Raw genomic sequence first — 25,525 nt, forward strand, 5'->3', positions numbered from 1 at the left:
CACCCACTGCCAGCGTTTAAAGGCGCAGTATGATTATGATAGCTGTACGCATGGCTGAATATAGATCGAGAGAAAAAAAATGTTCATTCTGGGACTTGTAGTCCATCCGGGGAGCCGATTGTGGTAGAGCGTTCCAGCGGTGAGAGGCGATACGCCTACAAGTCCCATAATGCCTCGAGGCTAACTGCGCTGTGTCATACGTGATTGCTGTGCATGGAGGAAAGGCTCGCAAAGATGGACAACGAAGATAAAACGTCCTCTGTTGCAAACAGGTATCAGAGTTTGGGGCTTGTTTGGATTTATAATACGACTTTCTGACCTTTTTTCCTCTGGCAGTTAGGTTAAGCATCTTTACGGAAACACGACCTGTCATACTGTATGGCATGTATATACTGTACCATTATTTAAAACTAACATGTACAGGAATTGGCAGCCAGGAAATTACAGAGTTAATTATTACCTTATTATAGATAGCTACCATATAATCCCCTATCCGCCTATCGTTTTATCCTCTCTTTCCCTTGGTTTTAAGAGCTGTCTTGTTTTACACGAGGTGGCCTCTTTAACTTCATCGTAGTCTATAAAACCAGGAAATGACAACAAATTTTTTTTTTACAAAAACTCAAATCCGTGTGTGTACAGTACTTTAATGTGTGACTGGTCGAGCTTAGGAGCAATTAATAGCCATATATCAAGTAGCCATATTAACGCAGAGAAAGTACAGCTGTCGTTTAGCAAAGCAGTGAAGCGTGGCATGGTGTTTACTGGTGGCTCTGCGGCATGACTAAAGTGCCTATTTCTGACAGATGTCCCCTGCTTATGGGATATGCAAGGCTTCGGGAGAGAGTGACATTTGGTTTAGGTGACTAATACTGTAGCTGAATATACATACATGTGTTATATTGTCATGTTGACCCAGTTCCAGTTCTCTGACACGCCTGTAGTTAGTTACACGACCCTGCCACAAGAGGGCGTTGCTGCACTGGTCTGTCCGTTGAGAGGACGTTCATGTTTGGCAGACTCTCTAAAACCCTGTCAGAAGCATTAAAATGATACTTTATGATCACATGGTTTCTTTTAACAACCATAAAAGGAAAAGGAAAAAACTATACAATAACTATATTTTTACACTCTCAACGATTGCAATATATTATATAAGTATAAACTGTATTGTGTGTCTCAGTTAGTTTTGATACCTTATATGAGTTTGTTATTATGTTTTATGGCTTTTCAGAAGTGCAGCCTTCAAGTATAACTTTTTATTCTTTAATAAGTTTACATGACAATTGACGTCAGAAGCAAATGGATTTTTGTTTTACAGTACGTGCTCGCTGTCTTAATGTGCTCAGCGTTTCTCCTGGTGTGCGTTACATCAGCGCAGCCCCATAACCCTGCTGTGCGTCCCTGTAGCCATAGAGAGATGTGCTGAATGTTTGGCATAGCAACCAGTCCAGGCTTCTTGTTTCGAAGTGGCTTTCATGGTTTGCAGCTGTCTTCTGACTGCGCTTTGAAGCAACAGCGACAGTCCCCAAACTACAGTTAACATTAAAGAAAATATGCCGAATTCCCTTGTGACCCTCCTCTGTGGTTTTAAGGAAGCAAACAGAAATAGGGGACATACTTAAGATATTTGGGATGATTTAAATATTGGTTTAAATTAAATGTAGTAGCTTCTCTAAGGTGTATGGTTCTTGAACTCTGGTTTGTTTTTTCCTATCCACTGGAAAACAATTAGTGTGTCTCCTCTGAACTGAGAATAATGATTTGTTTGTCCCACCAAGTTGTTGCCTGGGAGGAGTGTCAGTATGTGTGTGTGTGTGTGTGTGTGTTTTTGAGTTGTACATGTGTGCGTTGCCTGGGGCTGTTCCTTAGACTGTCAGCTGATAGAGCAGCAGAGGCAGTGTTGGGTTTCATCATGCTGTTTATTCCCCAGCCCTCGCTGTGAGTGAAGTCAGGGTGGGGATGTTGCTCCGTATCTGTGTTTGCCACTGAGCCGACGTCTCCAGACTTGGTATAAGGCACGCAGAGACATGGCGAGTCCCTGCAGGATAAAAGCACAGCGCCTCCCCTCTGCCCTTCCTCTCTGTCGTCCTCTCTCTCTCTCACTCCCTCTCCTCTCCGTTTCTCCCTCTCTTCACCTCGCCAACACATCCCGAGGCGTCTTAGTTGTGAATTCAGTCAACATCAGAAGAGAATAATAGCTCGCTGTTTGTCTGTTCCTACTTTTTTTTTTCTTTTTCTTTTTTCAGTTTGTCTCCTTGTGTGTCTGTCGCTTTCTCCTGGTCCCTCTTCTTTCACCCCCAGCCACATATTGCGACACTGACTGTCAAAGACAGATGATCCGAGCTTGGCATGTGTCTTTATGTATGCGTATGCCAGGAGTAGGGAGGTCTGGCTTTAACCTGATGCTATTAATACCACCTAATGAACATAATCTGGAGGATAGGTTATCCTCTTACGTTTGTTGGCTGGACGACTGAGGGGAGGAGCAAAAAGCCAGTGAAAGAGGAGGGAAAAGCTGTTCACACTGAGTTTGCTTTCTCTGTTCAACTTCTTCTTCTTCTCTCGCTGTACTGAGAGATTAGAAGAAACTGAAAGCTCATTTGATGTCAAAAGTTTTGTTTCTTGTGCAAGCTAAGTCCCCACTATACTGCCCCTAGTCTGTCTGTCTCTCTCTGTATGTGTTGTACCAGAGGGCAGTGCCACTCAGTTATTATGCTTGAGTGTTTATATATGTAATACATAGGGAGCATACCTGTTGGCAGTAGTATAGGATTTAAACACAACTTGCGGAATACACACACTGGAAGTCTACCTCACATCCAGTAATGAACACTCTACCAGCTTACTCAGGAGCCAGAATATCTGGCTGCTGGACTCTAAGATCTGATGGCAGGTAAGTGTTTTTTTTTTATTTATATTTTTCAACCTTTGTCTATCATCCTCAGCTGTGCTAGACAAGCGTTTTTGCTCTGTGAGGTTTACGTGTCGGCAGTCTTTCTTTTCGAAAGTTGGATAAACAGGAGCGACAGCTCTGATCTCTAGCTCCCCGGGATGTAACCTTCAGACAGACTTTGGGAAATTTTGCATCTGTCACTCAGTAATGTCTGTAATAGTACTTTTACCCAAATGAATGATCTTTTGCAAATTATATTTAGTAATTTTATACGGTTGTGACAACCTTTTGGTTACTGCTAATATTATCCTTGACCACTGCTGACCATGGGCCTTAGATGCTCCCTTCTTCTCAGGTAGCCTGCACTGTGACCTCTTGTCGACCTTTTCGTTCCACAAATGTGCAGTAAGATCTTTAGAGCAGTGTGAGTGTAACCGCTGAAAAACAGCATGATTCAGCACATTTAACCCCGGCTAATCTTTTATGGGACCCTGGTTTGGTTTTAACTGATAACCCAGCTGGCGTGAGCTGTGCTTCATGCATCGCCTGTGTATTCTCAGTCCACTCCCCGGCTCCATCAGGGCCCAGGTGACCCTGATGCGATAAGATAAAGGTTGGCTCTCTCTTTGTTTGCTTCACTCCTGACCTCTTGACACTGCACCTGGGGAGATTTAAGGCCAATATAAAGATGTGGAGGCCCAGAGTTGACTGAATAACAGAGAAGGAGACGGACAGCTAGGTCGCCTTTATTGCATGGCCTTATATAATTATGGCATCTGGCTTCTTGCAGTCCTCATTGGGTGAGGTGTGGATGTCTCGGATAATGCAGTAAGTGTTAGAGCTGTCACCCGCGTTCGTTGTGTTTGCGGAACAACCAAAGCAACATTTGGTGGCAATTCAGGGTGGTGTCACTTGAGCTACTTGTGGTTGGATGTCAAAGAAGTTCTTTCAAACTGAACTTGTGTAAAAGAAGCGAAGCAGGTTTATCAAAGGAGGTTGAGCTCTACAGTGGTTACTCTACAGTGGTTAGACCAGTTCTTTGCACCTGTTTTGTTTTGCGCTCCAAATCTCAGTTAGCCACAGCCATTAGCTGTATGTTAATGCACGTTCTTCTTTGCCTCTTCACTATCTATAATGACTAACTGTATTTCCAAACACTGCAGCAAAAGTTGACTGGATATTACACAAATGTCTCTCAGAGGAAATGAAGTCATCAGTATTGTGTAAAATGTCACTGACCATCGTATTTAGTTTGAATAGTCTATGCAAATTCCCTCTCTGAGCCTCATGCCTGCTTTGAATTAGCTTGCCGCCATTTGTTTATGATGACCGGTTTATCTTGTTTACCCGTGTTGGCACATTATTACAGTGTTCTCATTTATTTGCACAATTCATCACAGCATTGTAGCTGAGTAAGCTTCTGCACTAGCTGAGTTTCTTTCCAAAGTTCACATACTACTATGCGCTTTGTTATCTGCAGTTGTTTTACTCTGCAAGACTGGACAAAGTTCGCTTGTTAAAGATGTAAAATATTAAAACATTAACCAGAGACAGGAGGGACAGTACTACAGTACAGGTTCAGTCTTGTTTACTGTCCATTAACCACATTTCTTTTATTAATTTGTGGCTTGATCCATTTGGTCACACACCCAAAACGACATTTGGCGGTGTGTCTCTGATGCCAACATACGTACATAAAGGGACTTTATCAGGAAGCTCAAACAAGAAAAATATGTTTTTTTTAATTAAAGTACATTTGTGTCTGACTGGCACAACTGCCTCGTTCTCAGCATGCCTTGTTGGCAATTCATGAACTCATACCAGGTTTCAAATACATATCTCGACACAAAGACACTAGGGTGTTGGACTTGTCTTTCAGTCTTTTTATGTCTGGCTTATGAAGTGAAATTAAAACATTTAACCCCAAGGTATTTCATTAGATGCCACACCGTTTTCACTTCAAGTGCCTTGACAAGCAGAATTAGTTCCTTTTAAAACTAGACAGAGTTATATGCAATGCCAGCATTTTTATTGCCACAGAGTTTATTAAAATATAAAACCTGGCATTTAGAAAAAAGGGAGGTTTCTTCCTTTGCTCAAAGCAGTCACGGCATGTTCTGTTGTGTGTTTTACAGTGGAGGTGGCGAGGGATCGCTGGATCGTCTTCTCCCCCCTGTAAGCACAGGCCTCTCACCTAGGAAAAGGACCACTAGCCAGTGCAAGTCTGAGCCTCCTCTGCTACGCACCTCCAAACGAACCATCTACACTGCTGGTCGCCCGCCCTGGTACAACGAACATGGAACACAGTCCAAAGAGGCTTTCGTTATTGGTATGAAACAGAAAAGACATGCGCAACACGGTGTTGAAACTCCCGACTTTTTTATTTGCTTATGTACCTTTGTTTAATTTCTCTTATAAATGTGCAGTTCCGTAATACAGTATGTTACAATGCAAATACAAATACTGTAGAAGTTATATTTACTGATAAATCTTTATTGTCATTGAACGAGATTAGGAGCACTACTGAAACAAGTGCCAAATAATTCAATCACTAAAAGTGTCAAATATTAATTCAGTGAAAGGACCAAATATGCAGTGCATAAAAACAATGACAGACCACATACAATTATAATATATTATCAATAAATAATATAAAGAATAAAATAAAGATATTGCTCCAGGACTGCAGTTACATGGAAAATATCTCTTCATCCCGATAGAAAATAAACTGATCAGATATTTATATTTACATGCCCCAAGCATCAATCAGAATAGACCGTTCTGATATCTGCAAAGTAAACCTACTGTGTAGCGTCAAACCTGACAGACACATAACAATAGAGGAAGATGTTTTTTATTCCCGACACTGAATTATTTCAAAAGAAAAAAAGACATTACTGTTTATATCGATTCTGACTTTGTTTATCACGAATAGCTTGTTGTTGTGTCGCTGCCATGTTTCTGTCCCTCCACAAAACTCATCACATCACCTGATGTTTATCCCACGTGGGGCAAGCATGCGCATAACAAATGTATTTATTCCTCCCTAAATCTAATGAAATATCATGCTCTAATGCTGAGTTTAAGAAGCTCAGAAATGTTTGGTCTGCAGGAAAAATCGAACTGATCGCTGTATAAGCAGATAAGACGTGCAAAAGTGTTTTGCATAAATAAGCAATCATCATATTGGTGCTACTGGGCACTGACAGGCTCATTCACTGTCATCGGTGACAGTTAAAGGCAGGACGGCTCTGCTACAAATAAGTGCTAGAGAATTTTAGAAGATACCTGTCAACGGGAATGTTTACCTCACAGAACGCCAGTTTCTGCCTGCCTCTGTGCATGGAAATAATAGCCTAGAGCAACCTCAGCAAGAACTCGGCAGAGTGTGCTGCCAAGCCAGTGTTAGTGTGTTCCCACTAAGCAAAGGAATTTCTAAACTGCTCTTTTGCAATTAAACATTTGTGTGAATATCAGTTAATGTTCATTTTCCGTCACAGGTCTGTGTGGTGGCAGCGCTTCAGGAAAGACAACTGTCGCCAGGAAAATCATCGAAGCCTTAGATGTTCCATGGGTCGTGCTGCTCTCAATGGACTCTTTTTACAAGGTATGCATGTGCACGGTACATGTAGTCACGCACCTGTTTAATGCCATTATAGCTTTGCTGATTTTGACATGTTTGCCCATTTACATCAATCCAAGTAGTTTTAGATTCAAGCAATTAAAGTGACGAGTCCAGGAAATGTGTTCCTTTGATTATTGCTTCATCTCTGCCTTTTTTGACTGCTAACTCCATGGTGGCCTGAAGGAAGGGTAGAAAAGAGTGAGTCTAAGTGCAGAAGACAGGGTGATAGGATTTCCTTTGGTTCCCAGAGGGAAAATGAGGATAAGAGGAGTGACTGCAAAGAAGGGAGATGGACGGATAAAACAAGCCACACATGTTGAAAGCGAGGCACAGTGACAAGAGAAAAAGATTGGTGGAGAGCAATCAAGCAAGAGCCATTCTTCCTGCCCCTCCATACCACCACCCACTCTCTGGTTGTGTAATCCTGACAAAATGACAGTGGTTCTAACTGTGCAGAGTGGGAGGGATTTTTCAGTGACCAGCACCCCTGTAGCCCTCAGCAAGGGCCAGTTAGCCCATTGCATCACAAGCCAGTATTCATTTACATTTCATCTATAAATGTATGTCTTCTTATATTATATTTATATATCTGCTTTTCTTCTGTTGGGATTTCTGACAGAGCATTGAACACTGCTTCATCATATTAAGCATGTAATCAGTTCACTTGAGAAGGGGGAGTTGCTTTTCATAAACAGCCAAATACCAGGTCTGAGGTTTTAATGCCCGACCACCCTAAGGGGGCACACACACACACACACACACCACCTGGTACAGACGTCACAGTGGCGCATGATGTTCGCCTAAATTTAGGTCTCCCAACTTCAACCGCTCTTGAACAGCGTACTGTGCCAAAGCGTTTCTGCACAGGCTTATGCAAGTGTATGTGCCAGTGTTTAAGCGTTTGTTTACAATTCATTTGATTTCTGATATGCAAATGTTAATATGTGTATCTAAGCAAAAGCAAGACGGAGAAAGAGAGAGAGAGAGAAGTATTTTGTTCAGGAAATCATGTTTCATTCAAACAACACTGTTGTAGCTAGCTCCTAACACAAACATCTCCGCGATCCCCAGGTCCTGTCTGAAAGCGAGCAGGCCCTGGCCGCCAGCAACGACTATAACTTCGACCACCCCGATGCCTTCGACTTTGATTTGCTGACGCATACTCTGCGCAAACTCAAACAGGGCAAGAGCGTGAAAATCCCTGTGTATGACTTCACAACTCATGGGAGGCAGAAGGACTGGGTAAGGATGACTGCACACATCCAGACACGCGGGAAAGTTAACATGTAGCATATCAGAGATGCTGCACATGATCTCTGTTTCATAATAACTAAGAGCGTTTTTAATCTCCCGCTCTTGAGGTTAAGTCACATTGCAAATCTGCATATCTCCAGATGGTTTCTGAAAGCCCAGTCTGTTATTTATTTTTTTTTTTTTTGTAATATGCATTTGCTGCAATGAGATATTTATGCATCAGTGGCACCATCGTTGTAGTATATGAGATGTGTTGTGTTTCTACAGAGTGTCTACAGTGCCATTGATTGTATATTTTACTGTACATGCACTTTTGTCCACCACAGAAAACCGTATATGGAGCCAGCGTTATCATCTTTGAGGGAATCATGTCTTTCGCAGATAAAGGAGTCTTGCAGGTAGGGCAAGGTCATTGTCGTTCATATTGCATAGTTGGTTGGTGAAAAGAGCTGTTGACTCATATGAATATGTGGTAACAGGTTTTTATAAAGTCAGAGGAAATCTCATTTTGAATGCCAGTATTGGTTCTTACAAACGCAAGCTTACTGTGTATTTTAAACACATGTAGATACAGTATATACTACATATATAATAAATGATTGAAAGATAATCAAATAAAAAAATGAAATATGTGCTATATATGTCTTTGGTAACTTTTAAGTGCCAAGAAACTGATACACGGAAAGGACAAACATATGTTTAATGTGAGTTAGGAATGATGTGTGTATGACGTAGTTTGTCCACCAGAGAGCACTGGTGTGAGTATCACTCTTTAGTTTATTGGATATAATGGGTTAGTATCCTTAACTGTTACTTCCAAACTGATTGACGCTGATATATTAATGAATTTGCTACAACAAAGTTAAGGTTTGTTCACATCAGAGGAGTTTAAGCACAGAAGAAACACATGCCAATATTGTCAATAATTACTATATATTGATTTTATTTAACACACTGTGTGCGTGAGTTTAACTGTGTAATTAAGAAAAGACCCATTTGAGAGTTAGCTATTTAATCTTCCTAAAAGAAATTTGTTAGATATTTACCTGTTGCAACAATGTGCTGTCTCACAAACATGAGAAGAATCTGTTATAAAAGTTAACAGTCTTCACACAGTTGCCGCTCCAAAGTGATCATTTGTTTTTTCAAGCACAGGAAGCTCTAAATGATGCTGCTACAGTCTGAATTAAGCCGATAATTAATATAAATATAAAATGATGTATATTCAACTTGCAGGTCTTCTCATGTCATCTTTTTGTGTCATGTTTCATGATTTCTTGTCAGTTGCTTGACATGAAGCTCTTTGTGGACACTGACTCCGACATCCGTTTGGTGCGGCGATTGAGGAGGGACATCACAGAAAGGGGCCGGGATATTGAGGGTGTCATCAAACAGTACAACAAGTTTGTCAAACCGGCGTTTGAGCAGTACATCGAGCCTACCATGCGCCTGGCTGACATTGTGGTGCCACGTGGTGCGTGCATATTTTCACATTTTCCGTTTTATGTGACTCCAGCTGTCATGCAACACCAGCAATATAAAAAAAGACATAAACTCTTCTGTTTCAATATGCCATGCAAGTTGCTTCTCTCGTGTTGCTTTTGGCATTTTGCTGAATTGAATTTTACATCTGTTGAACTAAATAAGTCACAGATTGTTTTCAAGCTTCCTTACCAAATTAACATAATTCTCTCTTTTTCCTCCTGTCAGGTGGTGGCAACATGGTGGCCATCGATTTGATTGTACAACATGTTCACAGTCAGCTGGAGGAGGTAAGAGATATTACACCCATGTCTGATCATTCACATACAAACACACTGACTTGTTGCAGATCTGTAATAAGACAAGCTCTTCCTGGGATCATTTTTTTAATTGCACTCATAAGCGATGTTGTTAAAAGCAGCCCTGCAGTTTTTCCATATGATTACAGGCTACATTACTCCCTCTAGTGGTTAGAAAATTCACTGCACAGGTTTCAGAGGAGGCTGAATGTAAACGTAATGTAAATGATTTCTCTGGGATTGTTCAGTAAATTTAAAATAGAACTAATGTGTTATCCATTTGCCCAGTAGTAAGATATTATTGTACTTTAGAATTTATGCTATCATTACCATCAATCATTATCTTTACATTTAATCATTGTCTGATTTTCTGCCAAACCAATGTGCTGTAACTTTTAGGACAAAGACTACATAACATTATCAAAGTCCAACTGTTCAGTAACTTAAAGTACAAATAGGTTAAGTACTGTAATGTGAGGCTGGCCGACAAAAATAGTATAAACATAAATATTAAGATTTTATTTAATTATGATTAATTAATAGCATATTTATTTATGTAGCACCATACGTACATATAATCATGTCGCTTTACGAAATTACGTTAAACACAAGAGTGAATAAATAACATATAAATAAAATAAATGTCCCAGTAATAATAAAAGAAAGTATAATTGCAGTAAAACTGGTTGTAGAAATAAATAAAATAAATAAAAACACATTTGCCAAAAGCCAACCTAGAAATTTGGTCGATTTTTCTAAATGTCAACTGGACAGGTTGTAGCACAGTCTTGTAGCTAAAAGCAGTTTGCTCGCTGATTTTTTGGGCCACTTGTTATTAACTGACAAAACCCTTTCGGCTGTCTGATGCTGATATAAAAAGCCCTAAGGGGTAAAAAAAAAAAAAAAAAGTGTATCATTAAAAGCTTGGTATGTAAAATGATTTAAAACAAATTCTAAAAGAAACTGGAAGACAGTGCAGGGTGGCCAAAACATCATTAAAGTTTTCTCTTTCATAGTCTGGTGACACATATCTGAACTTACTTTTTCAAATAGGGCATTACATTAGTCCAACCTTCTAGTAATGAAAGCATGAATCAACTTCTCTGCAGCCTCTTATTTTAGTAACGTAATTGAGAGTTTCTACACATTTGCAGCTTCTGTTTGATAATGTATTTTTAAAGGAGACAGTGTTATAACAGTGTGAACCTTCGCCTTCATTCATACCAAACTAATTTCCGCACATTTATGTTTAGGTGTTTGTGAGTTTCTGGGTGAATTAAATATTTGGAGAACAATGACTTCCTAGTTCACAATTATGCACCATTAAATATGCTGCCCTTAAAGAAATTCTACCTCCATAATTTATAACATAGTGTGGATTCATGGCACAACATACTCACCTTTGGATTTGTTGTACAACGCGCACTAATCACCAGTCACCAACCACCAAAGGCACATTTTTGGCCGTAGGGAGCACTATGTGCAACAGTGCAGTTTGCTTTGTTTTCTCCCCACTATACACACATGCTGTTGATGGACTGCTCTCTCACTCTCTCTCTCTCCCCCACCCCCCCCACCCACCCTAAATCCCGCCATGGCTCCCAGCGCGAGCTCAGCGTCAGGTAGAGTGGCCTTTATCCTGTCTATCCTTCTCTCCTCAACGTCTGCCCAGTTCCCCGACTGGTCCAGCTTCTTACTGTCAGGGAGAGAAAAAGGATCCAGCAAAACCAACCTCTACCTTCCTCTGATCTGCTGGCTGCCATGACACATCGCCAGCTGGCGCTCTTGTAACTGTGAACCAAATATGGCAAATTAGTGATCGCACTGTGAAAGCCTTGGTCAACACCAGCGTGGCATAGATACAAAAAGAAAGAAAAAGAAAACTGCTGTCAGCATTTGAAAGTTCAGATCAAAAGTTTGAAAGTGGTGTGGTGCAGCCAGCATTTAATGTAAAGATGTTGGTTTTCCTTCTCTCTACCTTTTAGAGAAATGACAGCTTACACTCTTCCTGCCTTCTGTGTCTAAAAATACACCAATGAGACAAGTCACTGACCCCTCCTTTCAGCGCCAACAAGAATAAGAGAGAGTGACTATAACAGAAAGTGAGAGAGAGGAAGCTCTTGCTACAGCTATTGTTGACTATCACATACCTCAGCCACAGAGAAAGTTTCCAATACCCTACTACAAAGCGCTGAGTTTTTCCATTGAATGTCGGCCACAGTATGTGAGACCGAGAGAGAGGAAGTGAGCATGGTGTCTGTCTTTAGACACAGGATGTGCTGGGGCCTGCGAGCTGAAATACCAACCTCTACTGTTCTACATGGTGAAAGAGTGACAGCCACACGATAGCTTGTGCACCTCCCACGCGTACACACAATGGATGCCTGTGCATAGATATCAAAATCTGATCCAAAATGCGATTGTTCTCTTTCTCTCTACCCCTAGAATATGTAAACACGTTTGAAAGCATGGTCTGTTGCTTGAGTTCTTCTCAGCATAACGGTGCGTAAGTGACAACCATCGAAATCACTTAAAATTGGAGTCTGCCTCGTCTGTGAGCTTATTTCTGAGATGTTTTTTTCTCAAGTCTCAGCTGTCACACTTTACACTGTGTCTGACAATCCCCTCATCCCTTCATCCACCTGATGTTGTGTCTCTTCTCATTTTTCCTCCTCTTATGTGTTGTTTTTCGTCTTTCTGTGTTGTGACTGTTGTGTTTCGTCGAAAAAACTCTCCCCATAGAGGAAACTCCGCTGGGATATGTGAGCAGATTTGCTATGATTTCTCTTTTCTTTTGCAACTGGCTAATCTGAACCTCAGTGACTTGTTGTGTCAACATGAGTGCATCACTGAGTATTAGTAATAGAGTGTGTATTCCTCTAGAGTCAAAGGTAGACGTGGGCTAACTAGATATTCAATACTAAGGTGTTTTTTTGTTTTGTTTTTTTCTGTGGAAAATTGTGGAATTATTACACGTAGACACTGATGATGGAAAATAACAATTGTGCAATTATTTAAATTAGATAAGAAAATTGTCCTTTGTTTCCAACCTGTATAATGTTATTTTTTAAACTGATCCATTTTCATACTTGACCTTATTTTCCATTAGCATGGTCTTTGTTCTGTTGTAATTTTCCACTGAAATACTCCACACTGCCCCTGTGTGCTCTGCAGTTTTGTGTGTCTGTCATTTCCCAAGCAATCCTATTACACTACCATTATCAACTTTGCTCTAACTACCATTGAAAAAAAAAAAGATTTGTGTTATTTGCATGTACGGTCACATCCGTGTGTGTGTTTTCTGACCGTGCATACACATGTGCATGCACATACTGTCTTAATTGCACTCGTATTCATACTGCGTGTTGTATTCATGTGCCTGTCCATCTCTCCTCTTTTCCGCTGCTCTCACCCTGTGCCACCCCCGCGCTACTATTTGTTGCCGTGGTTACAGGGCAGCCCTGGCTTCTGCACACCAAGCCCAGCCCCTCCCCCAAACCCTCAGCGTTCTGGAGAGCACACCTCAAGTCAGGGGCATGCACACCATCATCAGGTAAAAGAAAACCTGATTTGTTACCTCAATAGCTCCGTCTGTTTTCATAAAGACAATGTAAAGCCGCTGCCACCGGTCTAATTCCTGTCCTTCTTTTGTCCCGATGCTCACGTCTAGAAACAAGGAAACCAGTCGCGATGAGTTCATCTTCTACTCCAAGAGGCTGATGCGTCTGTTGATTGAGCGAGCGCTCTCCTTCCTCCCTTCACAGGTTAAGATAATCTCAAGATCTGCGTGAAGTTTCTGTAATCCTGTTTATTAAATAGGACGTTGTCACAGAACCAATGGAGAGACATATGCTGACAAGGCAAGAGCAAGAAAGAGAGCTCTAGTACAATATAGCTATGTTTCCACTGCAGGAACTTTCCCCCAAAGACTAGAAGCCTTCGTTTCTGTCTTTGTTGAGTTTCCACCACAATTACCAGTGTTTAAATTGCACTCCAGAGAAATTATTTTATCCCCAAAAAAGGGGCTCAAGGAACTTTGGGGGTGGGGCTTGCAACACTGAACATTGTTTTAGTCATCTCAGCAGTATGTTGTAACATCTGTTTGTTTATTTTACATTTACAAAGCAGTAAATCACACTCAACCACAGAATGGACTGAATTTCCACCATACTTTTGTGGCACATGCCCTTATTGTCTTCTGCATTACACCCACCTACTGGACTGGAGACCTATTAGTTCTTGGGACTAGAAGTTCAAAGTTCCTTTTGATGGAAACATGACTTGTGTGGTGGACGAGCATGAGAATGTGAAGATGAATGGAAAAAGAGAAAGTGCTTGTATTAGCTAAAACTACAATCAGATAGACAGACTTATACTGTACTGGTTTGTGACATGAGCATGGAAACTTTCAGTTCACCACAGTGGAACGTTTCCATACCTTAACCATAAGATACAGTGTGCATTACACAGACTGCCTGAAAGTTTGTCAATCGCTGTAGCTGGTCACGATATATTTTCCTTGCTATATTTTTCATAGTACACTATGTTGCACTGTGATCAGCACTGTGTTCACACCGTTATGATTGTTAATATTATGCCAGGTCCACGTGGTCCAGACCCCCCAGGGAGAGGATTATGAAGGCAGGGCTTTTCATGGAAAGAGGGTGAGTGAACTCTATTTTCTCCAAGTCATCTTCTCCACACTGCTTTTTTTTTTTTTTTTTAATCTTAAAAAACATACAGAAAACTTTTGTCTCTGACCAAACCGTGCAATTAACCTCCGTTTAATTTTTCCTTGTCTTTGTTTTCTTTAGATCACAGGCGTGTCCATCCTGCGAGCCGGGGAGACCATGGAGCCGGCTCTGAGGGCCGTCTGCAAAGACGTCCGCATCGGCAAGATCCTCATCCAAACCAACCAGGACACAGGAGAACCAGAGGTATAGAAATGGGTTAATGGCATATGACTCATCATACTTCAAAACTGCAGCACATTCTTGTGCTTAACTGTGCAGAAGACTTTACTGTTGGTGTTCTGTCCCACTTTCACCTTCGAAACATATATGTGGTTATTCACGTATAACCTAATTTTTATAAATATGTCAGAGTGAACTTTGTATAGCTTTGGCATGGTTGTATTTGTCACACGTTTTATTTTGCTACATGTCCTTTTTAGGAAATGATCAGGTTGGGGGATTTCTAAATATTGCCACTGACGATTACGTACATATTTACAGGTCAAGTTTGCCATTTGGCATAAACCCACATCCTCTCTTTGCACATTTTCAGCTTCATTACCTGCGACTGCCCAAAGACATCAGTGAAGATCATGTGATTCTGATGGACTGCACTGTGTCCACTGGAGCTGCTGCCATGATGGCCGTGCGGGTCCTGCTGGTGGGTGCACCGTTTTGTGTTTACACTCCCACTGCAGTGAAATGCATTCTGCACGTAGTCCGTTTTCATGGGGGTGTGTTCATTTTCAGGATCATGACGTTCAGGAGGACAAGATCCTGCTGGTTTCTTTGCTCATGGCTGAAATGGGAATCCATTCAGTGGCCTACGCATTCCCTCAGGTCAAAATCATCACCACGGCCGTCGACAAGAAAGTCAATGATGTCTTCCACATCATACCAGGCATAGGTGAGGAATGCAGAGAAAATGGGCAGAGAGTTTAAGAAAAAAAATCATCATACTTTCTCACAGATTTAATTTATATTGCATGCATATGTGATTTTAATTATTATAGGAAACTTTGGGGATCGATACTTTGGAACAGACGCACCCCCTGACTGGAGCGATGAAGACACGGACGAGCCCAGTTACTGATTCAGCTTTTGCCATTGCACTTAATTATTGGATGATCCAGGGCTGTACCCGTCAGTGGACAATATGAGGACCTACTCTATGCCTCTGTCTGGCCGTAACGCGCGTCCTTCAGGGGCCAAAAAAGAGTGCCCTGAAAAAAATAAATTGAAGAAAACATTGTTAATGTACCGCCACCTTGTTTTACATTTTAAATTATATTATTTAATCTTGTGTGAATGCTGTTGAGCAGAGTTTTGTTTTAAGATCTGAAATATTTGTATCTGTACAGCGTGCAATGAACTCAAAATGTTTTATTTTAGTGCTTAAATTGTGACAATCTTGAAATTGGCAAACATGTTTTGAGACGGTGTTTTTCGAGCCTTAAGACATGTACTGTGGACGACACTATTGAATGTGTATTTGCACGTGATGCAGAAGACAAAAAGAAAAGAAAAAAACTACAGCTTTTAAGGTTATTTTTATCACATACCTTCTCTGCAGCTTTCACAAAAGTAGAATCAGAAAATGAACTCGTGTTGCTCAACTTCATTCGCCATGAGCACTTTCTGAAGGACCATTCAATCGGAAAATGTGTAGGTGTATCTGTCTGTTCTTTTTTTTTTTGTTTCTTTTTTTTTTTTTTAGCTCTGGTTCAGCCTTTTCCTCGTGTGTGGATGCTGACCTAACCAGCCGAAAAGGATGTTGAAAACGGTTTTTCATGATATGCCTTTAAGTGCACACTTCTGGTGTATATTAATGCGGCGCATTTCTGCATTTTACACGTTTTTGCTATGGATAGACCTGACCAGTCAGCAGCGAGTCATACATCGTTTTGTCGCTGAAAAATGGGTCACCTGCATTTAGCAAACGCAGATTGTTTATTTCAGTCTGACGCGTCCTTATTTGTGCCTCTGTTTAACATGCAGTACATAGGGTCGCTTGTTTAGAGAAGGGTTTTCGAGTTACAGACATGCGAACCCAAAAATATCCACAGGTCAAAAGAGCATCCAGATTGTGCCTGATACATATCTATATTTTTTTTACTCGATGGCGACACTAAAATGAATGAAATCCATCCGTTGTAGCTGGTGCCTGTTTAATAAGGCCTCGTCCTTCTTTTGATAAATGTTGATCGTTTGCCAGGCAGGGGTTTTCACTCGTCATTATTCATCCTGTGTGTAAAGTTTTGACTCATATTAGATCATAACACAGTATTAAACACTACATTTGGTTTTATCTCGGTTTGTTATTTGCTTTTTTGTTTTTGAGAAAAGGAAATGCACAAAACATTAAGGGAAAAACTTAAAATAGGTGCATCTCACTGCATCCTGTCACAGCTTCACGTTGCCACTGTTGCCTCATCATTACTTTTCCATTTAGTCACCTGTCACTCTGCAGCCAGCGCCAAGTACAGTCGTGTTTGCAGCCTCATTGTGCAGTTTTGAGTTTACCGCTTCTGCATGCTTGTTTTTTTTTTTTTTAAATATATATATATATATTTAATAAAAGTGCAATGGAGATTTTAAACTGCTCACTGTGTGTTGTTTCATTTACGGCGGAGCTGTACAATAAAGTGCTCGTGGTAATTAAAATACACCTCGCAGCACTTAAAATGAACATCTCACCATGACTCAGACACATGAATATTTTTGTCTTATTTGTGCCTTTATCAAACAAGACACAGAGACACTTTACCTACTCTCTGAAAATGAACAGGAAGGATATTGTGGTTGTCCTCTTCTCATGGAAAGTAACCTTGATATCTTCCATCACTTTCCATAATTATCACTCTTGACAGCTGTCAAGACGTCAGCCACGGTAAAGTTTGATTGACACGCGTTTCGTGAGGCTGATGGACAATTAGAAACCAGCGGCCTATCGGGGAGATATTGGTGCGTGAGAAGCATCTCTCTCTCTCTCTCTTTTTTTTTCTTTTTTTTTTCAATTCCTGAGGGAGGAGGTATGAGAAGGACGGTCAAAAGACACACACGAGAGCTAAGAATATCAGAAAGCTCAGCAGCAGCAGCAATTTGTAGTCATGTTGCGTTCTTCATAAATGCAGCTGTCACAGAGTCTCACAGCTAAAATGGCTCACTTTTAATTAAAATGTTAATTCAGCGTGGTGAATGTGCAGTAAATCAAGCTGAATGGAAATCTGCCTTTAAAGTTCATTGTATTTTACTTTTAATGACAAAATGAATGAAAGCTTCACATCGGTCCCTTGAATGAAGATGTCAGTGGAAAGTTTACCACCAGCACTGACAAACAGGAAGGTAGTGTGTGTGTGCGTGCGCGCGTGTGTGTCACTCTGCGTGTCGCCGTGTGTGTGTGAGTTGCATCCCCATTGGTAGCACAGAGCATGATGAGGTCACAGCTTAGTAAAGATAGCAGGAGTGGCCGTTAAAACTGAGCGACCTGTGTTTCTTTTTCATCCTCATGTCACCAGCTTGGGCTCCAGGTAGCTCTGCTCTCTCTCCCTGCGCGCCTTTATCTTCGGTCTTGACTTTAAATGATGAAGATCATCTTGCCTGCCTGCCTGCCTGCCTGGCTTGGCCGGGTCTGAGGAGTCACAGGGTCTGCCATGTGGGTAAGGATCACACAGAAAAGACTTTGAAAGCTTTTAAACAGAACAAGACTTTGCAAACTTGCCGCAGTCCTCCATTACTGCGATGGTTGTTGAGGAAAGTACAGTTTTTATGGTTATTTGTTTGGTTAATGTGCTATCTGACGGTGAGTGTGTCTGGATTGTAAATGTGAAGAGACGGGTGTGAGTAGGCCAGTGCAGAGCAGGCAGCTTAATGCAGATAGCTGAGGATGAATAATTCAGATGATGAAGTATTTCTGAATCATGTGAAGAGGGTTTAGATTAGTCTGCTGAAGAGGGTAAAGTATTGTCTTTCCCCTTCTCTCCTTTCACTCTCTGTTCCTCTCTGCGTGTGTGCCGTCTCCATCTGCATAGTTTATCATGGGAGTAAAGATTCCAGGAGACTGGACTGTCCTCATAAAGTCAGGCCGGGGTGATTTAGATGTTTTTAGTAGCCTACAAGATGCAGTTGAAATGTGCATTAAGCTCAGTTAGCTGAGTGTTTAATTGCCCTCTGAGTGGTTTTAGTGCAGGTTAGCAAACAACAGAGAGCCAGGCGTAGTGTTAATCTCCATATTTTGTGCTTGGATTTGAATGAGTGAGAGATTTTGCAGGAAGATTTGTTGTTTGATCACCTTTAATTGTGGCTGTTGGAGTTAGTCTTTAGATGAAATGAAAGTGTGCATCCTCCTTTAAACATAAACGCATGCTGGCATTATTTTTTAGTAACAAATGTGAAATTATTAGAAAAATGAACAAAAAATACTTCATTTAATCAATGGAAGTTTATTAAAAGTATTTTTTTCTCTCTCACTCTGGACGTCCCCTTCTGGCGCCAAAATCTCTACGTGTTTAATTACGCTTGCAACTCTCTATTTAAATAATTGAAGATCAGAGTTGCTGCATTTTTTAAACTTATTGAATTGAATGAATAACACAAAAATGAAATCTGATCAATAAATCCTAAAGCCCCATTTATGACTACAGTATTTGAACGGATACTTGATGCTGGTCACCACCATCGTTTTGGCCAACGATACCACTATAACCGTCCTCCACGTGGTCGTAGCAGTGGACTTTTGTGCATCTGATTTATGTAGAAAACCAGCATATCACTCAGAAGGCGGACGTGTGCAGATGTGTAAGCATATCTGGACCATCATCCTGCAACAGAAGAGAGATATCTTCCATCTTTCAAGTAATTTCAATTTTTTTCAATTTTTTATTTTTATTTAATTTTTTAATTTTTTTTTTATAAAACGTCTGCCCTCAGTGTGGAAGCCGTGCTCTGAGGCCCAAGGATCGGCGTCGAGCGAGACAACCGGGCTCCCCGCTCTTTACTCTTGAGTGGTTCTTTCTAGGACTGTCCAACCTGAGAATGGTGATTTCAGGCTCAATCTCAGGTTCGTCAGCCCATGAAACGCTAACTCACCTCAGCAGAGTAGGAGAAGATGGAATGAGGCAAAAAAACTGAAAAACCTCACCCACCTGGAGTCTGCTAGAATTAGTTTTTCATATTCAACCTATTCCACTTATCATAAATGGCACGTCAGGGTTTCTCCTCTTTAAACTTAACTGTGCTGTTTAAAGTTGAGAATCAGAGATCAGCAGTGTCCTCCAACCTAGCTGTCTATTAACCAGCAGAGGGAGCAATGTACACACAAACCAAAAAAGCACAGGCTGTTGCTGCTTCTGGGAATTATTTCAGTAATTTAGAGGTTTAATCTCTAAACCAAATCCCTCGAATCATCTATTCAGTTATTCAGTTGTTTTTTTTTAATGCATTCAAGAATTACTTCACTTCAGGCTTGAAGTCTGCAGGGAGTTCCGAAGTTCGCCTCGGATGTTGATTCCAAACTATAACATGTTCATTTTTACCAAACGCTGAGACGAACTGCTGTTCCTTTTCTGAATACTTGTGCAATAATCCAAAGACTAATGTTTGGCGCCATCGTGGTATAAAGCCGTCGGCCTGCTCTGTTGTTCTTATTCAGCTGCTGCAGATTTATTCTAATGATCGTGTTGTTTTAGACTAAAAGAGGATTCATGCCCAAGTAATTTCAAGGTGCAGGATAACAAAGAGCATTAATACAGTATGCTAAGCGTCTCATGTGCGTCTCATCTCATGAGCGTTTCATTCTCATCTGATATAAAAGCACTGAATCTAGTTTCGTTATATCCAACAATTTTGAGAAATTATTTATAAAACTTTCATATTATGTTTAATTGGATTTTGTATCTACAGTATATTTAGATTTGACTTGGTGTCTGGAGGGAAAGAAAGCCCACAAAACTTTTTATTGTGCACTTTTTATCCATTTTTAATGAGTGCAGTACAGTGCAGCAAGTTGCTAAAATCATTAAAATCTTAGTAAGAGAATCAAGTAAGAGTGTTGCAGCTTCCAGTGGTTTCTGCATGGTTGGTGCACAAAACCAGCATTTACCGAATCCTTTGGCACGAAGTCAGATCGCAGCGGTTAAGATGCAAAAATCTGTGATCTGTGCAAATATTATATTTAACGTACTATAAAATCAAGAGGAAATCAAGTAACTGTTAATGATCGGCATGTGGTTGGAGGAAATAAATAAAAAAAACTTGAATTTTTGTCAAAACTGGTTGAAAGATTTTACTTTCAGATGCACTGACGTGGCATGTGAGGATGGTTAGTTTCATTTCAGCTTCTAGACTGTTCCAGGGGCTCGGCATGGAGGATTCGTCTCTTGTTATATCGTCACCTGTTACTCTCCTTGTTTTCTGAACTATTTAATCAATCAAAATTCCATGAAAAAATAATTTGAAATGGAAGTGTGAGCATACAGCTCCGGGAAAGACTTTTTTTTTTGTAAATGTGCTGCAAATGTAATTTCTGGTGAATTCTGTACAGTGGCATGTACAAAAGCAATATCCTTTTACATTCTGACCCCTTACCGAGATTAATACGTAATTCAATCTAAACCTGACGGGGATAAAATGAAGTGCAAACTGAAATGGAAGAACCTCTTTCCAAACTTGTATTATATTTAGTACGATTGTTTCCAGTTCTCTTTTCCACCAGCCATCCCAGCAACTGTTTCTACGAAGATAAGGCGGCTCTTAACCATCCGCAGATTGTGTTACTGCTCCGAGAGCGGGAAAAAAATCTGTCATGAAAAACTGACGCGTAAAACAGATGTAACTTCTCAATATGTTTTCTCATTCCTGACAGTTTTGCCTTTTTCTATTATCATGTATAAACGAGATGGCGGGTGCAAAAAAATAAAAAATAAAATAAAAAAATAAAATTGATGCAGCTTTAAAAATCTCTCTGGACCAAAAACTGTCACACCCCTGCCAATAATTAGAGGACAATGGAGAGATGCAGTCTTTGTTGTTTTTCTCCCCCTTCCACAGCAAACTCACAAGTCTGCTCCACGGTAATTGTATCAGCACACTTGTGTCACAGCTGAAAGCATTCACACCAGCTCCCCGTTTGCCATAAAAACTGATTTTGCAAACGAGGAAAACGGTGGCGTACGAAATGGACCTGAGGAGTGTGTGACCCCGGTGACCTTTCTTTCATCTGGGTTAAGGGTCAGATTGGGATCCAGCTCTCTGTGGAGAGATTAAACCCGGTCACCAAGGTAACGTTACATGCAATCGGGAAGGGAGGGGTCATGTCAGTGAACAGTGACTCTTATATTATAATACACAAGGACTTTTATCCTGGGGGGGGGGGGGGGGGGGGGGCATGTGTAGTTTTGTGACCTGTCTTTTGATGATTTTCACTATGCTAATATAAACTGATAATAAACTCTTAAACAAAACATAATCGTTGTTGTGGGAATTATTGCCAGGAGAGATTTAAGATTAAAAAAAATAATAATAATTCTTTCTTTTGGTACACGTAATATTTCCTTTCTAAGAAAAATAGAAAAATGACATTACAATTTTCAGTAACATCCATTTTCACATGAGGTTTTCCAGATTGGATTTGTGTCGATTTGCAGTTGTTTTTGGGAGTCGACTATCCCAAACACACTGATCCTTCTAATGCCTTATGAGTTTTAAGAAATTTCCAAGGCTGTGCCAGATCATTTGCAAATTTTTCTGTGGTTTCGTAGTATTTAACTGTGTGCGCGCTGCGCCGCATACCGCGGGAAAGTCGATCTACTAAGCAGCATGCTTTGGAAAATGGCTGGCGATACTGTAGAGATCATGAGGTTTACAGAGTCAGAGCCAATACGTCGTATACAATCAGCTTGATCCCTGTTATAGCAATTTTCTTCTTCAGACTGGATATAATACAAGATATATGAAAGCTGAGGCTAACAGCTGCATGTTTCTGCGGTATAAAGAGTAAACGAGGTGCAGTCACAGCACCGGTGATAAATGACGCGACGTTCCACATCTACTCCAGCAATCAGCGTTCATGCGACCAAGTGACCACGCATCATCTTTCTGTCCTGCGTACGTGTGTGTGTGTGTGAGAGAGAGAGAGAGAGAGAGAGAGGGTTTAAAGGTGTGGTGGAAGCTGTGAGCTGAGGTCAGTTAGTTCCAACCTCGAGGAGAGCACCGCCGCGGCCCTGGAACAGTGTGGGGGTGGTTCACTTCCCCTTTCCCTGCCTCACGGCTTCCTGTGACCGTTAACCCCACCCTCCTCCTCTGGCCTACACCCCCCTCTCACCAGCACCACCACCACCACCAAACCTTAGAAAACACTCATACACCAACCCCTCTTTCTGCCTGCGTTCCCTGGCCAATAAACACACGCGCGCACGCACACACTCTCCAACAATAGCCCTCTTCCTTCATACCTCTCCCTGCTCCGATTCTCTCTCTACCCTGACAACCATCTCTCTGTTTCTCCAGCTTGCTCCATCCCTGACCCCACATCAGCTAATTATAAAGATAAGTTAGCACGACTGCATGTAGGCATGTTCGTGCTCGAGCCTGGTAGGTTTGCACTCGTGACGGGGTCACGGTGATGAAATGCATGCGCTTCATTGAAAGACACTCTGAAGACCCCGCGTGCGCTTAGCAACAGCTGAGTCACCGATGAGAGATGTCAGTGAGCTGATTCTCCAACGCACAAAAGAGATGAAATGGTCTTTTTTAATGGGATTTAACGACATGAATAAAACAATGCGAACAACCACAACAAGGCACGGCAATGCTCTGATCTGACTCTTGGCCACTTCTCTGTGCGCAATCTATCACACCTACAGTACCAGCATTCCTACTATACTCCCATCAGTCATTGTGCTGCAGAAGAGAAGAATTCTGAACGAGATCTTCTGTGTCAGTGTGTATGCGAGTGGGCGTATATAAGCCTGTGGTCTGTGGAGGGACAGTAGAGATGTGTTGAAGAGTATATGTGTGTGTGTGTGTGTGTGAGTGGGGAGGTGTGTGTATATCTCGTGAACGTAGGAGCACAATGGTAGTGGTGTGTTTTCTTTTTGGCGAGGGGGGAGTTGAGGTCTACTCCTCGAAAAGGGAGGGCTGTTCCCGTAGGGGAGAGGAGGAGTGGGGTGGAGCGCGTGGAGTGAGTGTATGTGGGGGAGTTAGTGTGGGGGCAGCTAGGCCATCTGGACTGTGAGGAGGCTGAAGAAAGGGAGAGTGTGTGTGTGTGTGTGTGTGTGTGAGAGAGAGAGAGAGAGAGAGAGAGAGAGAAAAAGCAAGAAGGAGAAAGCCGGGATGAGAAAAGCCGAGGAAAGAGGGAGGGAGAGAGAGCCAGAACTTAGGTTGTGGGAGAAAAGGATGGAAGGAAGGTACATGAAGAGCAACAGAAGGAGGAATGTGGCTCACGGTTATTACGCTAAACATCTCTGCAGTAATACGCTGCATCCTGCAATATGTATTGATTTTACTCGATAGCGACACAATGAGTGTGTGAACGCGCATGTGAGTGCAGGCTAAGGAAGAGACGTGTGCGTTTCAGAGCTTCCTCATTCACTCGGCCCGTCTTAAAGCAGAACAATGCTAAAAACAACTGCATGTTTAATATTAGACTACAAACCCCGTCCCCCGACTTTCATTGCTCTCGTTGTTGTGACCGTAATGAAATAAATATAAAAGACTCAGACCCACGAGAGCTTTTGTATAAAATTTGTGTAACTGAAGTTGTCTCAATTTGTTATTCATAGGCACAGACGGTAAAGTGTTGGTAATGTAACCTGGACAATAGACATTCGGAATCCCTCCAACACTAGAGGGGCAGAGGTGTAGATTGTAATCTAACACTATGAGGTATTTGTTGGTAATTTTTCTCATGCGATCTGCTCTTGTATGTGTGCGCTGAGCTTATCCTGTTGAGGGTTGCAGGGAGCCGGAGCCTGTAACGGCTGGCACCGAGCGAAAGGCGGGATACACCCTGGATAAGTCGCCAGTCCGTCAGAGGGCAGATACAGATGCGCACCGAGGGCCAGTTAAACTGTGGACTTTGGGAGGAAACCGGCGCGCCCAGTGAAAACCCATGCAGGCACAGAGGGATTCACTCCAACTGCCCTGGAAGTCCGTACCAAGAACTTTGCCGCTCTGAAGGTGCCAACCGATCCTTTTATTTCACATTTAAGTCATAGAGATAGCAATATAACATGCAACAACGATCCCCAGACAGTACTGTTGACATTCCTAAAGGGGAACTTCTCTATTTACACATCAAGGTGTGTTTACTGCTCTTGGGAGGTACTGCTACGTCCTGTATGCGGTATATGCTGCTGCTGCATTGGTGCAAATTGTACGAAGCCTACTGGGGCTCCAGAGGGAGCTGTGCAAAAAAAAAAAAAAAAAAATGATAAACTGCCTCCAGTGATGTCTGAAAGTCTGAAAAAAAATAAAAACTGTGAAAGAAGGGAGCTTACTAGCCCTCTGTAGCCTCTTCCTCATCTCTGCTTGAGGCTATCACCTCGAGGCCAAACCCAAAATCACACCCACATTTCTGACCAAATTGTCAGCAGTTGAGTTGCACTGTGGGTAATGTACACTCCAGGTTTTTGGCAAGACAAAGAAGAACGCGTGGAATCAAAAAAAAAAAGGTGTTGCCATTTCTGCTGCATTGCGTTTATTATTAGTAGTAGTTTTGTCAAAACTGTTCACGTGAATCTACAAGCTGAGAACAGCGCAATGCCGGCTTCTAAACAACTAGGCCACGAGGACGCGCCGTTTTAATGCTTGTTGTTCAGTTTGGAGAGCCGTGCATCATCAGAGCATTCCCTGACTGGTTGCACGTAAACCAGACCCACCTGATTCAGTCCTTCCGTTACTGTTTCCAGAATGAAACCTCACTAAATGTGGCGTGGCAGTGTGAGATAAATACAGTGTGTCATTTGGCAAATAAAAAAAAAACAGAAAGAAAAAACACATTAAGTTACATGTACAGCCCTATGCCTGTCCTTTAACACAATAATAAATCACAGCCACTTTTCCGTCTGGAAAAGCACAACAAGCCATTTTTCACGACAGATATTTAGACTTGTCATGATGGGAAACACGAGTGTTACTAAAAACATTAATGGCAGCTCAATAAACCGAGCCAGCAGGAGTCAGCCATCTTCCATTTGATTATTTACACTTGTGCTTCTCACACTGCGACATGTTAGAA

General features: G+C 41.5%; 1 protein-coding gene across 3 annotated transcripts; it reads left to right on the plus strand.

The window, feature by feature from the left end:
- The first annotated feature begins 113 nt into the window (after positions 1–113).
- Positions 114–16,888, plus strand: uckl1b (uridine-cytidine kinase 1-like 1b). Of its 3 annotated transcripts, none has more exons than XM_084553032.1 (15): positions 114–272; positions 5,032–5,225; positions 6,397–6,503; positions 7,593–7,763; positions 8,102–8,173; positions 9,060–9,249; positions 9,486–9,547; positions 12,299–12,318; positions 13,011–13,109; positions 13,227–13,320; positions 14,158–14,220; positions 14,371–14,493; positions 14,843–14,950; positions 15,040–15,196; positions 15,303–16,888. In XM_084553032.1, exons 1-15 carry the CDS (start codon positions 214–216, stop codon positions 15,380–15,382), a joined length of 1,599 nt encoding a protein of 532 aa, XP_084409158.1. In that variant the 5' UTR covers positions 114–213; the 3' UTR covers positions 15,383–16,888. The 3 variants fall into 3 exon arrangements, with proteins under 3 accessions (XP_084409158.1, XP_084409157.1, XP_084409156.1); XM_084553031.1 differs by lacking the exons at positions 114–272; positions 12,299–12,318 and adding exons at positions 711–2,896; positions 11,162–11,178; XM_084553030.1 differs by lacking the exon at positions 114–272 and adding an exon at positions 711–2,896.
- Positions 16,889–25,525: the final 8,637 nt, after the last annotated feature.

The sequence above is a fragment of the Chelon labrosus genome (genome assembly GCF_963514085.1).
Source record: "Chelon labrosus genome assembly, chromosome: 10".
NCBI classification, from domain to species: Eukaryota; Metazoa; Chordata; class Actinopteri; order Mugiliformes; family Mugilidae; genus Chelon; species Chelon labrosus.

Coding starts and splice junctions, on each gene's coding strand:
- uckl1b (XM_084553030.1), top strand. CDS start 2,829: ATGAACACTCTACCAGCTTACTCAGGAGCCAGAATATCTGGCTGCTGG. Junction 12,319..13,010: donor AGGAAACTCCGCTGGGATAT/GTGAGCAGATTT, acceptor CCGTGGTTACAG/GGCAGCCCTGGCTTCTGCAC. Junction 13,321..14,157: donor TCTCCTTCCTCCCTTCACAG/GTTAAGATAATC, acceptor ATATTATGCCAG/GTCCACGTGGTCCAGACCCC.